General features: G+C 34.6%; 1 protein-coding gene across 1 annotated transcript; it reads left to right on the top strand.

Moving 5' to 3' along the window:
• Window positions 1–1317: 1317 nt before the first annotated feature.
• Window positions 1318–14833, top strand: LOC132544897 (asparagine synthetase [glutamine-hydrolyzing]-like). The gene is made up of 10 exons (XM_060208553.1): window positions 1318–1393; window positions 4374–4639; window positions 4937–5174; window positions 7099–7269; window positions 10591–10683; window positions 11003–11130; window positions 11384–11510; window positions 11816–12023; window positions 13448–13685; window positions 14188–14833. Exons 2-10 carry the CDS (start codon window positions 4391–4393, stop codon window positions 14383–14385), a joined length of 1650 nt encoding a protein of 549 aa, XP_060064536.1. The 5' UTR covers window positions 1318–1393; window positions 4374–4390; the 3' UTR covers window positions 14386–14833.

Raw genomic sequence — 14833 nt, 5'->3', positions numbered from 1 at the left:
GCCACTTAATGATCTGGCGGCCGCCACTTAATGATCTGGCGGCCGCCACTTAATGATCTGGCGGCCGCCACTTAATGATCGCTACATAATGATCTGGCGGCCGCTACATAATGATCTGGCGGCCGCTACATAATGATCTGGCGGCCGCCACTTAATCTGGCGGTCGCTACATAATGATCTGGCGGTCGCTACATAATGATCTGGCGGCCGCTACATAATGATCTGGCGGCCGCTACATAATGATCTGGCGGCCGCCACTTAATGATCGCTACATAATGATCTGGCGGCCGCTACATAATGATCTGGCGGCCGCTACATAATGATCGCTACATAATGATCTGGCGGCCGCTACATAATGATCTGGCGGCCGCCACTTAATGATCGCTACATAATGATCTGGCGGCCGCTACATAATGATCTGGCGGCCGCTACATAATGATCTGGCGGCCGCCACTTAATGATCTGGCGGCCGCCACTTAATGATCTGGCGGCCGCTACATAATGATCTGGCGGCCGCCACTTAATGATCTGGCGGCCGCTACATAATGATCTGGCGGCCGCCACTTAATGATCGCTACATAATGATCTGGCGGCCGCTACATAATGATCTGGCGATCGCCATTTAATTTAAATTTATTAATTTAAATAAAAAAAAGAAATAAAAAAAGTAAGTAGTGGCCGCCAGATAATTGAAAGGCAATTGTCAGATAATTAAGTTGCGGCCGCAAGATAACTATGTAGCGGCCTCCAGATCTTTAAGTGGCGACCGCCAGATCATTATGTAGCGGCCGCCAGACATTATATTTTCGTTATCACGTAAAATATTATCGTACTTGAGCCTAATACGTTTCCGTAGTTCACTGACACACATTTATGCTTATTTAAAGATCATTCACCTTAATTTTCACGTGTCCGAGGCGTGGATATATATTTCCTTCAGCCCGCTTATAAATGGCTCGCAGAACAGGCCGTGTATTTGTATACACAAATCGAAAAAAGAAAAGCATTGTCAGCTTGAAATCAAACCAAACATTTAAACAAGTGTTACGTTTTACTATTTTAGGCAGCATCACGTTTCATCTTCTAGAACTAAAAATAGCTAAAAATAGCTAAAATGTTTTTAATATAAAACTAAGCCACGCAGACAAATTTGACGAATAATATCATTTGCATAATACATATTCGTTTACAAAGAGCTGACAAAGGTTTTCCTTTCTATTGCATCAGCTGTTTTACCTTCCACCAAAAGTTGCATCATCACCAGTCGCTCAGCTGTGAGCAAGTATATAAGGCCGGCGTTTGATTTCATCATCACTTCGGCACACATCACCTGTTTAAGGCAACAACTCGTTTTCAAAACGTTTACAGTGATCTGGTATTCCGAAAGTTGCAGGTAAGTCTCTAATCTTTATAACAATGATTAACAAACCTATATCTAACCTTGTTGCAATCTTCATTTATTGATATTCTGATGAACTTAAAAGGCATCTGTTAACAACACTGTTTCTTGTTTATAACGCTTGTGTAACAGCATTGTCTTTTTTCTTATTATTATTTTATTATATTTGTTGGTAACTTTTTATATTACATTACTCTTTCTGTAGACTTTTTGATATATTACACTCTCTGTTATGTTTCTGTAGACTTTTTGATATATTACACTCTCTGCTATGTTTGTTTCTGTATAGTTTTTGATATATTACACTCTCTGCTATGTTTCTGTGTTTGTTTCTGTAGACTTTTTGATATATTACACTCTCCGCTATGTTTCTGTAGACTTTCTGGTACATTACACTCTCTGCTATGTTTCTGTAGACTTTGTGGTATATTACACTCTCCGCTATGTTTCTGTAGACTTTTTGATATATTACACTCTCTGCTATGTTTCTGTAGACTTTCTGGTACATTACACTCTCTGCTATGTTTCTGTAGACTTTTTGATATATTACACTCTCTGCTATGTTTCTGTAGACTTTTTGATATATTACACTCTCTGCTATGTTTCTGTAGACTTTTTGATATATTACACTCTCTGCTATGTTTCTGTAGACTTTTTGATATATTACACTCTCTGCTATGTTTCTGTAGACTTTTTGATATATTACACTCTCTGCTATGTTTGTTTCTGTAGACTTTTTGATATATTACACTCTCTGCTATGTTTCTGTAGACTTTTTGATATATTACACTCTCTGCTATGTTTCTGTAGACTTTTTGATATATTACACTCTCTGCTATGTTTCTGTAGACTTTCTGGTACATTACACTCTCTGCTATGTTTCTGTAGACTTTTTGATATATTACACTCTCTACTATGTTTGTTTCTGTAGACTTTTTGATATATTACACTCTCTGCTATGTTTCTGTAGACTTTTTGATATATTACACTCTCTGCTATGTTTCTGTAGACTTTTTGATATATTACACTCTCTACTATGTTTGTTTCTGTAGACTTTTTGATATGTTACACTCTCCGCTATGTTTCTGTAGACTTTTTGATATATTACACTCTCTGCTATGTTTCTGTAGACTTTCTGGTACATTACACTCTCTGCTATGTTTCTGTAGACTTTGTGGTATATTACACTCTCTGCTATGTTTCTGTAGACTTTGTGGTATATTACACTCTCTGCTATGTTTCTGTAGACTTTTTGATACATTACACTCTCTGCTATGTTTCTGTAGACTTTCTGGTACATTACACTCTCTGCTATGTTTCTGTAGACTTTTTGATATATTACACTCTCTACTATGTTTCTGTAAACTTTGTGATATATTACACTCTCTGCTATGTTTCTGTAAACTTTGTGATATATTACACTCTTTGCTGTGTTTCTGTAGACTTTTTGATATATTACACTCTCTGCTATGTTTCTGTAGACTTTTTGATATATTACACTCTCTGCTATGTTTCTGTAGACTTTTTGATATATTACACTCTCTGCTATGTTTCTGTAGACTTTTTGATATATTACACTCTCTTTTATGTTTGTTTCTGTAGCCTTTGTGGTATATTACAATCTCTGCTATGTTTGTTTTTGGAAAACTGTTTTGTGATTTCATATACTTTCGACACCATGTCATATATAAAGGCTCACTTGACATTCTTGCTTGCATGGTACACAACTTACTCTAAATGTCCATTGCAGAAATTTTGATACGTCAGGTGGTGATTTATCTGTCCACGTGATTAAAGAAGAAAAACACATGACATTATCTAGTGTTACTGTAAATAGACCAAATTACCTTGACTTTTTTTATTATTAGGCACCGAACATAATCCTGTTTGGCTATCACATATACATATACTGGCACTATCATATGTCTTCTCTTTGTACTCTAATGAAACTAAGTACATGTGTACTATGCTATGTTTATGATACTTAGTATATAGGCTAATAAGCTATGACCGATGTGTGGATTAGACAAGGTGATCTTGACCTTGAGAATGGGATCATTGCCGCTCTTACATCTGTCAGGTCAACTTATTATAATGTTTTTAGTGCTTGTCGGTCACTGATCCGCACGGTCACGATTTTATCAACACCATTATTTGTCCTTCTCATTTCCACAAAGACATCCAGCAGTTATAGATATATTTGAAAGAATGTACAAAAGACACAAGCGAATAACTCTTTTCATTACAAATTTAGAGCTAGATATACAGTAGAGCCAAACAAGGAATTAAACTACACCCTACAGCTGTTTCATCCTTTAAAGACTCGTCGGGGATATATGAAGTTGCTGTTGGTATTGACGAATCGCATATTCGATTACCCTTAACAACTCGTCATTCAACAAGTATTCCTGTACAGTTGGAACCTCATTATATAATTTAGGGTTGGAAATACCCTCCGCATTTTTCTACTAGCTTCTCATATTGGTATTTTTTAAACCCTTCCTCCCCCTCTCCACTTCCTGTGAAACTCTATTATCAGATATATCTAAGATATGTAACGCAATTTTATCAATTAATATATAATACACTCTAGTTATATATCATGCTTCTGGGATTTGACCCGACAGATGTAAGATGTATATGAATATGTATGTGGATGAAATACACGTCTTATTAGCACTGTGTACACAATCCAGAGTTTAATTAGCAAAAACAAATGTTTCGGTTTCTTTATGTTTATTCCACATAAGTAAAAACAACAACTTGCATGTACACACAAGGAGGTGACATCCAGCGATAGATTCGTTGTTGTGGGCATTGGTTTGAAAAGACATCTGCTTTGGCCATGTTTTAATCAACTTGTGAAAGGTCCGGGTAACGAATAATTCTTAATTGTTCTCTTTCTAAACTAATACTGGGGCTCCAGCTCGATAAATTATGAACACTGACTTTCACTTAATGCCTCTTCTTTCAGGGAAGCCAGCTATTAAAATGTGTGGTATCTGGGCAGTATTCGGTAGTGATGGCGAGATTGCAGATCAATGCAATGCAGCACACAAAATAGGCCACAGAGGCCCAGATGCATTCCGAATAGAGAGTATTAACCATTTCCCTTCATGTTGTCTCGGATTTCACCGACTTGCAATTGTAGATGATTTACAAGGAATGCAGCCCATGAGGGTTTTTAAGCATCCCCATATTTGGCTTATCTATAACGGAGAAATCTACAACCATAAAACGGTAATTTTAAAGTATGCTTTCATATATTGATGGTTCAAAGTCAAAGTTTGAAATTTATTAGATAAACTTTTTTTCTTATTTCTAATGTCGTTTCGTTGCATTTGTTGCTTTCATAAAGGTTTGGTGGTCTATTACGTTGCATTTCTATCTCAATATGTCAAAAAAAAAAAAAAAAAACAATTGTTATTGCTTTGTAGACCACATCGGTTCTAGTTCTATACTTCAATTTCTATTTTAGAACATCCTTCGTTGCTAAGGGTTACAAGCTTTGACATGTCAAGCATTTCATTCCTACAGTTAAAGGAAGAATTTGACTTCCACTACGCAACACAGTGTGACGGTGAGTCCATTATTCACTTGTACGCCCGGGGCGGGATCGAATTTGCAGCTAGTCAATTGGATGGAGTGTTTGCTTTCTGTCTTCTGGACACCGCCAATAGGAAAGTTTTCCTCGGCAGAGACACATTCGGAGTGAGGCCGTCTTTCCGTCTGACCACCGAAAGTGGGTTCCTTGCCGTTTGTTCAGAAGCAAAAGGTATAGGAACATATCTTTACTTTGCTAATGTTATTTTGCGAACGAATATTATAAGCAGTATTATAATGTGGGACCTGGTCAATAAAATCATTTATAGTCTGAAAAATGAGAGTAATTTTAAAAGTTTAAAGTCATTTCCATATTGAGATGCAATGATAGAGTTTTGCTTGATGATAAAATGATAGTTTTCTCATTAGATATAAATGTGTCTGATAGAAAGTGCAATCAATATTACATTTGTAACGATGTCTGATAGAAAGTGCAATCAATATTACATTTGTAACGATGTCTGATAGAAAGTGCAATCAATATTACATTTGTAACGATGTCTGATAGAAAGTGCAATCAATATTACATTTGTAACGATGTCTGATAGAAAGTGCAATCAATATTACATTTGTAACGATGTCTGATAGAAAGTGCAATCAATATTACATTTGTAACGATGTCTAATAGAAAGTGTAATCAATATTACATTTGTAACGATGTCTAATAGAAAGTGTAATCAATGTTACATTTGTAACGATGTCTGATAGAAAGTGCAATCAATATTACATTTGTAACGATGTCTAATAGAAAGTGTAATCAATGTTACATTTGTAACGATGTCTGATAGAAAGTGCAATCAATATTACATTTGTAACGATGTCTAATAGAAAGTGTAATCAATGTTACATTTGTAACGATGTCTGATAGAAAGTGCAATCAATATTACATTTGTAACGATGTCTAATAGAAAGTGTAATCAACATTACATTTGTAACGATGTCTGATAGAAAGTGCAATCAACATTACATTTGTAACGATGTCTAATAGAAAGTGTAATCAATATTACATTTGTAACGATGTCTGATAGAAAGTGCAATCAACATTACATTTGTAACGATGTCTAATAGAAAGTGTAATCAATGTTACATTTGTAACGATGTCTAATAGAAAGTGTAATCAATATTACATTTGTAACGATGTCTAATAGAAAGTGTAATCAATATTACATTTGTAACGATGTCTGATAGAAAGTGCAATCAACATTACATTTGTAACGATGTCTAATAGAAAGTGTAATCAATGTTACATTTGTAACGATGTCTAATAGAAAGTGTAATCAATATTACATTTGTAACGATGTCTAATAGAAAGTGTAATCAATGTTACATTTGTAACGATGTCTAATAGAAAGTGTAATCAATATTACATTTGTAACGATGTCTAATAGAAAGTGTAATCAATATTACATTTGTAACGATGTCTAATTGAAAGTGTAATCAATATTACATTTGTAACGATGTCTAATAGAAAGTGTAATCAATGTTACATTTGTAACGATGTCTAATAGAAAGTGTAATCAATGTTACATTTGTAACGATGTCTAATAGAAAGTGTAATCAATGTTACATTTGTAACGATGTCTAATAGAAAGTGTAATCAATATTACATTTGTAACGATGTCTAATAGAAAGTGTAATCAATATTACATTTGTAACGATGTCTGATAGAAAGTGTAATCAATGTTACATTTGTAACGATGTCTGATAGAAAGTGTAATCAATGTTACATTTGTAACGATGTCTGATAGAAAGTGTAATCAATATTACATTTGTAACGATGTCTAATAGAAAGTGCAATCAATATTACATTTGTAACGATGTCTGATAGAAAGTGCAATCAATATTACATTTGTAACGATGTCTGATAGAAAGTGTAATCAATGTTACATTTGTAACGATGTCTGATAGAAAGTGCAATCAATATTACATTTGTAACGATGTCTAATAGAAAGTGTAATCAATATTACATTTGTAACGATGTCTGATAGAAAGTGCAATCAACATTACATTTGTAACGATGTCTAATAGAAAGTGTAATCAATATTACATTTGTAACGATGGCTTCCGTGAAAATCTGTGGGTACACTATATTTCAGGACTGATGTCAATGTTCGGAGATAAATCACAGGCGACTCTCGAAGCTTTCCTTCCCGGTCACGTAGAAACATACGACTTGGACTCCATAGGAAGAGCTACATTTGTAGAAAGGACAAGGTTCCATAAAATAGGGGATGCACCTGCATACAAGACGCTGGCTAACCCTATTGGTAAGTTTTATGAGATATCATAGATATCAACAAATTCTATTGGCAAAGCTTATCAGATATCAGCTAACTCTGTAGCTAAGATTTATCAGGTATTAAAGATATCAGCTGACTCTGTAGCTAAGGTTTATCAGGTATTATAGATATCAGCTGACTCTGTAGCTATGGTTTATCTGGTATTATAGATATCAGCTGACTCTGTAGCTAAGGTTTATCAGGTATTATAGATATCAGCTGACTCTGTAGCTAAGGTTTATCAGGTATTATAGATATCAGCTGACTCTGTAGCTAAGGTTTATCAGGTATTATAGATATCAGCTGACTCTGTAGCTAAGGTTTATCTGGTGTTATAGATATCAGCTAACTCTGTAGCTATGGTTTATTATGTACTATAGATATCAGCTAACTCTGTAGCTATGGTTTAACTCTGTAGCTAAGGTTTATCAGGTATTATAGATATCAGCTGACTCTGTAGCTAAGGTTTATCTGGTATTATAGATATCAGCTGACTCTGTAGCTAAGGTTTATCAGGTATTATAGATATCAGCTGACTCTGTAGCTAAGGTTTATCTGGTGTTATAGATATCAGCTAAGGTTTATCTGTAGATATCAGCTAGGTTTATCAGGTATTATAGATATCAGCTAACTCTGTAGCTAAGGTTTATCAGGTATTATAGATATCAGCTAACTCTGTAGCTAAGGTTTATCAGGTATTATAGATATCAGCTAACTCTGTAGCTAAGGTTTATCTGGTATTATAGATATCAGCTGACTCTGTAGCTAAGGTTTATCAGGTATTATAGATATCAGCTAACTCTGTAGCTAAGGTTTATCTGGTATTATAGATATCAGCTAACTCTGTAGCTAAGGTTTATCTGGTATTATAGATATCAGCTAACTCTGTAGCTAAGGTTTATCAGGTATTATAGATATCAGCTGACTCTGTAGCTAAGGTTTATCTGGTATTATAGATATCAGCTAACTCTGTAGCTAAGGTTTATCTGGTATTATAGATATCAGCTAACTCTGTAGCTAAGGTTTATCAGGTATTATAGATATCAGCTAACTCTGTAGCTAAGGTTTATCAGGTATTATAGATATCAGCTAACTCTGTAGCTAATGTTTATCAGGTATTATAGATATCAGCTAACTCTGTAGCTAAGGTTTATCAGGTATTATAGATATCAGCTGACTCTGTAGCTAAGGTTTATCAGGTATTATAGATATCAGCTAACTCTGTAGCTAAGGTTTATCTGGAATTATAGATATCAGCTAACTCTGTAGCTGAGATTTATCAGGTATTATAGATATCAGCTAACTCTGTAGCTAAGGTTTATCTGTAGCTAAGGTTTATCTGTTATAGATATCAGCTGACTCTGTAGCTAAGGTTTATCTGGTATTATAGATATCAGCTAACTCTGTAGCTAAGGTTTATCAGGTATTATAGATATCAGCTGACTCTGTAGCTAAGGTTTATCAGGTATTATAGCTAACTCTGTAGCTAAGGTTTATCAGGTATTATATATCAGCTGAGATATCAGCTCTGTAGCTAAGGTTTATCAGGTATTATAGATATCAGCTAACTCTGTAGCTATGGTTTATCATGTATTATAGATATCAGCTAACTCTGTAGCTAAGGTTTATCAGGTATTATAGATATCAGCTAACTCTGTAGCTAATGTTTATCAGGTATTATAGATATCAGCTAACTCTGTAGCTAAGGTTTATCAGGTATTATAGATATCAGCTAACTCTGTAGCTAAGGTTTATCAGCTAACTATGTATTATAGATATCAGCTAACTCTGTAGCTAAGGTTTATCAGCTAACTCTGTAGCTAAGGTATTATAGATATCAGCTAACTCTGTAGCTAAGGTTTATCTGGTATTATAGATATCAGCTAACTCTGTAGCTATGGTTTATCTGGTGTTATAGATATCAGCTAACTCTGTAGCTATGGTTTATTATGTATTATAGATATCAGCTAACTCTGTAGCTATGGTTTATCTGGTATTATAGATATCAGTGATGGTTTATTATTATAGATATCTGTAGCTAAGGTTTATCATATTATAGATATCAGCTAACTCTGTAGCTAAGGTTTATCAGGTATTAAAGATATCAGCTGACTCTGTAGCTAAGGTTTATCAGGTATTATAGATATCAGCTAACTCTGTAGCTAATGTTTATCAGGTATTATAGATATCAGCTAACTCTGTAGCTAAGGTTTATCAGGTATTATAGATATCAGCTAACTCTGTAGCTAAGGTTTATCAGGTATTATAGATATCAGCTAACTCTGTAGCTAATGTTTATCTGGTATTATAGATATCAGCTAACTCTGTAGCTAAGGTTTATCTGGTATTATAGATATCAGCTAACTCTGTAGCTAATGTTTATCTGGTATTATAGATATCAGCTAACTCTGTAGCTATGGTTTATCTGGTGTTATAGATATCAGCTGACTCTGTAGCTAAGGTTTATCTGGTATTATAGATATCAGCTAACTCTGTAGCTAAGGTTTATCTGGTATTATAGATATCAGCTAACTCTGTAGCTAAGGTTTATCATGTATTATAGATATCAGCTAACTCTGTGGCTAAGGTTTATCTGGTATTATAGATATCAGCTAACTCTGTAGCTATGGTTTATCTGGTATTATAGATATCAGCTAACTCTGTAGCTAAGGTTTATCTGGTGTTATAGATATCAGCTAACTCTGTAGCTATGGTTTATTATGTATTATAGATATCAGCTAACTCTGTAGCTAAGGTTTATCAGGTATTATAGATATCAGCTAACTCTGTAGCTAAGGTTTATCAGGTATTATAGATATCAGCTAACTCTGTAGCTAATGTTTATTATGTATTATAGATATCAGCTAACTATGTAGCTATGGTTTATTATGTATTATAGATATCAGCTAACTCTGTAGCTAAGATTTATCAGGTATTATAGATATTTGTTTACTCTATAGCTATGATTTATCACATACCATGGGTGGAGAGTTAGTTACAGATGTTACAAATTACATTTGGGAAAACATTCAACAGATGTAGCTGTATTCTTTCAAGTCGGATTAGGGGAATCGAACCTCGATTACTGCGTCATCAGACTACCCAAAACAATAGAAAATCAAATATATTAATTTTTGTTAAATGATACGTATAATAACCTGTTCCATAAACATCATTAATGTCTAAAATCAATTGTTTATCAGCTAGACACCGTGTTATAGTCATCATGTTGGAATATCGTTTTAGTCCCTTTACCATTACATCATGTATTCCTATGGTAAGTCATTAAATGATGATATCTCGTTACAGATAACGACATCAAAGGTAGCATCAGGACACTATTTGAAGGCGCTGTAAACAAGAGGATGATGGCAGATCGGCGTATAGGATGTTTACTATCAGGTAAGTCTTTAAAATATACACAGTGAGCTACCTTTGAGGTAATCGGTGCTGCTACCTTTTTGAAAGCTGGTACATCCACTACCTATTTCCTGCGTAAAATTCTCTTTATTGATAGCATCTGTATACTGTTTTGGTAGTTGTTATCTCTAGAACTGAAACAAATGACGAATACCAATAAAAATCAATAATATTATTTTTTAATTTAGATAAAAGATGATAATGATAAAGGTACTCACGTGTCAACATACAAAAACATACATTTTTAGTAACAATATATAGAAATAGGTATTATCGTTTACATATATGTTTCAATGTACAGGTGGTCTAGATTCCAGTTTGGTAGCAGGCACTTTAGTAAAGTTAGCTAAACAGCAGGGTCTTGAATACCCTGTACAAACATTCTCCATTGGAATGGAAGGAAGCCCTGATCTGCTGGCGGCTAGGAAGGTACTGTGTAGTGAGTTACTTCTAATTACTTATCTTATCTTAATATGCACACATTCTGTTGATTATTTCTCACATGAACTATTCATGGAAATGTGATTCTCATTTAATTATTTATCTGTTTACCATTTCATTAACAGGTAAATTCGTAGATTTAGCGTAGCCACTAATTCAACGAAAATAAATCGCCCCCAAATATTGATGATTTTAGAGTAAAATTCTATCGTCTGTATCGTTTCTTCTCTATAACCATCAGGTGGCTAAACATCTGGATACGGAGCACCACGAAATCATATTTACACCCGAGGAGGGGATCGCCGCTATCGAAGACGTTATTTATCACTTGGAGAGTTACGACATCACTTCAGTCAGAGCATCTGTTGGTAAGTTGTAGGCATTAGTAGGCGGTGTCTTGTGTTTGGTTCGCTAACGATTGAGATAGCGAAATAGCTGGACTGCTGGAAATTGAATCAATTTCGTAAAGTCGATTTATTTTCTGTTTAAACACAGGGACAATCATATTTGTAATGGTTAACATCTATAAATGGAAATTAGCAAATAACATTTGTATATAAAATTTAGGTATTAAAGATTGAAAAAAAAACAACAAAAACAACAACGTTTCGTAGTTATTAGTACAAATATTTTCAAATCTTACATAAAAACATATTGATTTGTTTTTCCACAGGAATGTTCCTTGTTAGTAAATATATAAAACAAAAGACAGACACGACAGTCATTTTGTCAGGGGAGGGAGCAGATGAGATCGCTCAAGGGTATATATATTTCCACAAGGCGCCCTCTGCTGAAGACGGGGACGAGGAGAGCAGACGACTTTGTAAAGACTTGTACATGTATGACGTACTAAGAGGTGACCGGATGACGTCAGCCTGGGGGTAAGGGATTTTTATACTTAACAGACAATCCTAACTTTCGTGATATCATTCGAAGCTACTAATTTAAGGTAAACAGCGCTCTTTGTACCTGAGATTGGGTGGGATCTCTCTCATATTGGCAAGGCAGTAACTATGTATTCCTTTTGTACCTGAGATTGGGTGGGATTTCCTCATATTGACAAGGCAGTAACTATGTATTCCTTTTGTACCTGAGATTGGGTGGGATTTCCTCATATTGACAAGGAAGCAACTATGTATTTCTTTTGTACCTGAGATTGGGTGGGATTTCTCTCATATTGACAAGGCAGTAACTATGTATTCCTTTTGTATCTGAGATTGGGTGGGATTTCTCTCATATTGACAAGGCAGTAACTATGTATTTCTTTTGTACCTGAGATTGGGTGGGATTTCTCTCATATTGACAAGGCAGTAACTATGTATTTCTTTTGTACCTGAGATTGGGTGGGATTTCTCTCATATTGACAAGGCAGTAACTATGTATTCCTCTTGTACCTGAGATTGGGTGGGATTTCTCTCATATTGACAAGGCAGTAACTATGTATTCCTTTTGTACCTGAGTTTGGGTGGGATTTCTCTCATATTGACAAGGCAGTAACTATGGATTTCTGTTGCCATTATTGATGGTCCTAGCATTTTGGATATTTCGTCTGACAACATTAGCATTAAAATAATGTCCGTAAAATGAATTATGTTTATGAACTTCAGTGGTAGATGGTCAGTGTGTTCTATATTTGAGTCGTTTAAACTGTATTTCCTTGAGAAATATTTATTTTCATTATTTATTACTGGTACATGTAAGTACCGTTTTGCAATGGAAGGGAGATTATCTGGAAGAAAAAAAAAGTTTATTAACTGACAAAGATAGAGTTACCTCCCCTATCTCAATTATTTTTCGACTACATGGCAAAATCTGAATAGTTTTATAATTTTATATTGTAGATAAATCGAAAATCATCTTTGTTTTAATTAGTGTTAGTTTATGCGCATTCTTTGTTATCTTTTTTTTGAAAATGATACAAAACGGAAGTGGGGAAACGATTAAATCATTTTACAGCATAAAATTATATATAATATATATATAAACATTATGAAATGTATTTGTATATATGTTAAGCTTGCTTTTTAGAGAACACGTGCACAAATATTGTAAATATGACATTTAACCTACATTATTCGACATTGATACTGGTCTTACTTTTTCGGCTGTGTACAGGTAATGTAAAGAGTTTGTGTAATATGGCTCTAATGCTGACATTTCAAATTTAAATGACTATCACAAGAACAACTCTTATGTCTCTTTCTAACGTAAATAAATATATCCATGTGCTGTTGAGAGATAATTGATTTCAACTTATTTTGCGTACGAAATAGTAATATAGTAAACTATTAAATGATGGTTCCAGGTTGGAAATACGTGTTCCTTTCCTGGACCACCGGTTCAGCAGTTTCTACCTCTCACTACAACCTAAAGCCAAGTCGCCCAAGAACGGGATAGAGAAACATTTACTTCGGTCAGCCTTTGACAGCACGGGTTTACTCCCAACAGAGATATTATGGCGACCCAAGGAGGCTTTTAGTGATGGCGTGTCCAGTCAAACCAGGTCTTGGTACGAGGTACTTCAGGACTTCGTTGACCAACAGGTAGGGTTTTCTTTGACAATGATAATATTAACATTGGCGACTGGTAAAAATGCACTCAGATAATTCTACATAATTTATATTTTTCAATCCGACAATAAATCTTTTAAGTTTTGAAAAATGTGTAATAACAACCATCATCCATTTTATCTACAAAATGAACCCGGTGTTTTATCCACGGCTCTAGTAAGCCAAAGTGTTTATTTATAAGGAAAATGTTGTAAACAGCAGATCACCACGGGTCACTCATCGGTGAATGCTTTTTTATTCTATTACGGTACTTTTCACGATCAATGAATTTTACTTTTAGTCATAACAATCTTTACTTTTCATTACACCATGATATCAACCCCAGTTATCTTTTATTTTGGAGTGACACGAGTTGATTTTTTACTTTAGATATGATATTACACATCACACATACACAGATATTGTGTTGTACCTACCCGCCACACTTTACATACTAGTAGGTCGCGTATTAAATATTCCTTCTTGTTTACAACAGATAAACGATACAGACTTAGAGGAAAGCAGACATCGTTATCCCCACAACCCTCCACGCACTAAAGAGGCTTTATACTACAGACGTATATTTGAGAAGTCCTATCCTGGACAAAGTCATCTGATACCCTATTACTGGATGCCGAAGTGGTCAACATCAACAGATCCTTCCGCGAGAACGCTAAAACACTACAAACAGTGAGGATTGAGAAGGAAGTGATGAACCTTATAATAAAAGTATCCAGATTTACTCCAGCTTTATATAATATAGATAAAGATACATAATGTGTATGATAAGTACTAAATCTATCAATATATGACGTTATGGTAATTTCAGCAGAACAAATTTGTTGTCCATGGTTTGATATCCGCTTGAGACCTTACAAATGTTGTCGTCTTTTAACCTTCCGCTGCCTGAACATGAGAATCTCCAACAAGACCAAGATCGTCCACGGAGCTATTTTGATATAGAATTGCCTCTTGAGTAAGTTCTTGATGCCATGGAGACATAGACTTCTGAGGAGAAAGACCACGAAACTTACTCAGTATAGGCTTTATTCTTCCGAGTACCTGTTGGAGAATTTTCATAATTTCTAAAACATATCAACAAAATCAATTATTACAATTAAATAATGTTTTATATTTTTTAA

Source organism: Ylistrum balloti, unplaced genomic scaffold, assembly GCF_031769215.1.
Source record: "Ylistrum balloti isolate Yb309-2 unplaced genomic scaffold, AGI_CSIRO_Ybal_v1 Utg369592, whole genome shotgun sequence".
NCBI lineage: Eukaryota > Metazoa > Mollusca > Bivalvia > Pectinida > Pectinidae > Ylistrum > Ylistrum balloti.
This window is presented reverse-complemented; position numbering and strand designations above follow the sequence as displayed.

Excerpts from the sequence above, each read along its gene's own strand:
- LOC132544897 (XM_060208553.1), top strand. The coding sequence starts at position 4,391 with ATGTGTGGTATCTGGGCAGTATTCGGTAGTGATGGCGAGATTGCAGAT. Across the intron at positions 4,640-4,936 it reads AAATCTACAACCATAAAACG|TTAAAGGAAGAATTTGACTT; the intron begins GTAATTTTAAAG and ends TCATTCCTACAG. Across the intron at positions 5,175-7,098 it reads CGTTTGTTCAGAAGCAAAAG|GACTGATGTCAATGTTCGGA; the intron begins GTATAGGAACAT and ends ACTATATTTCAG.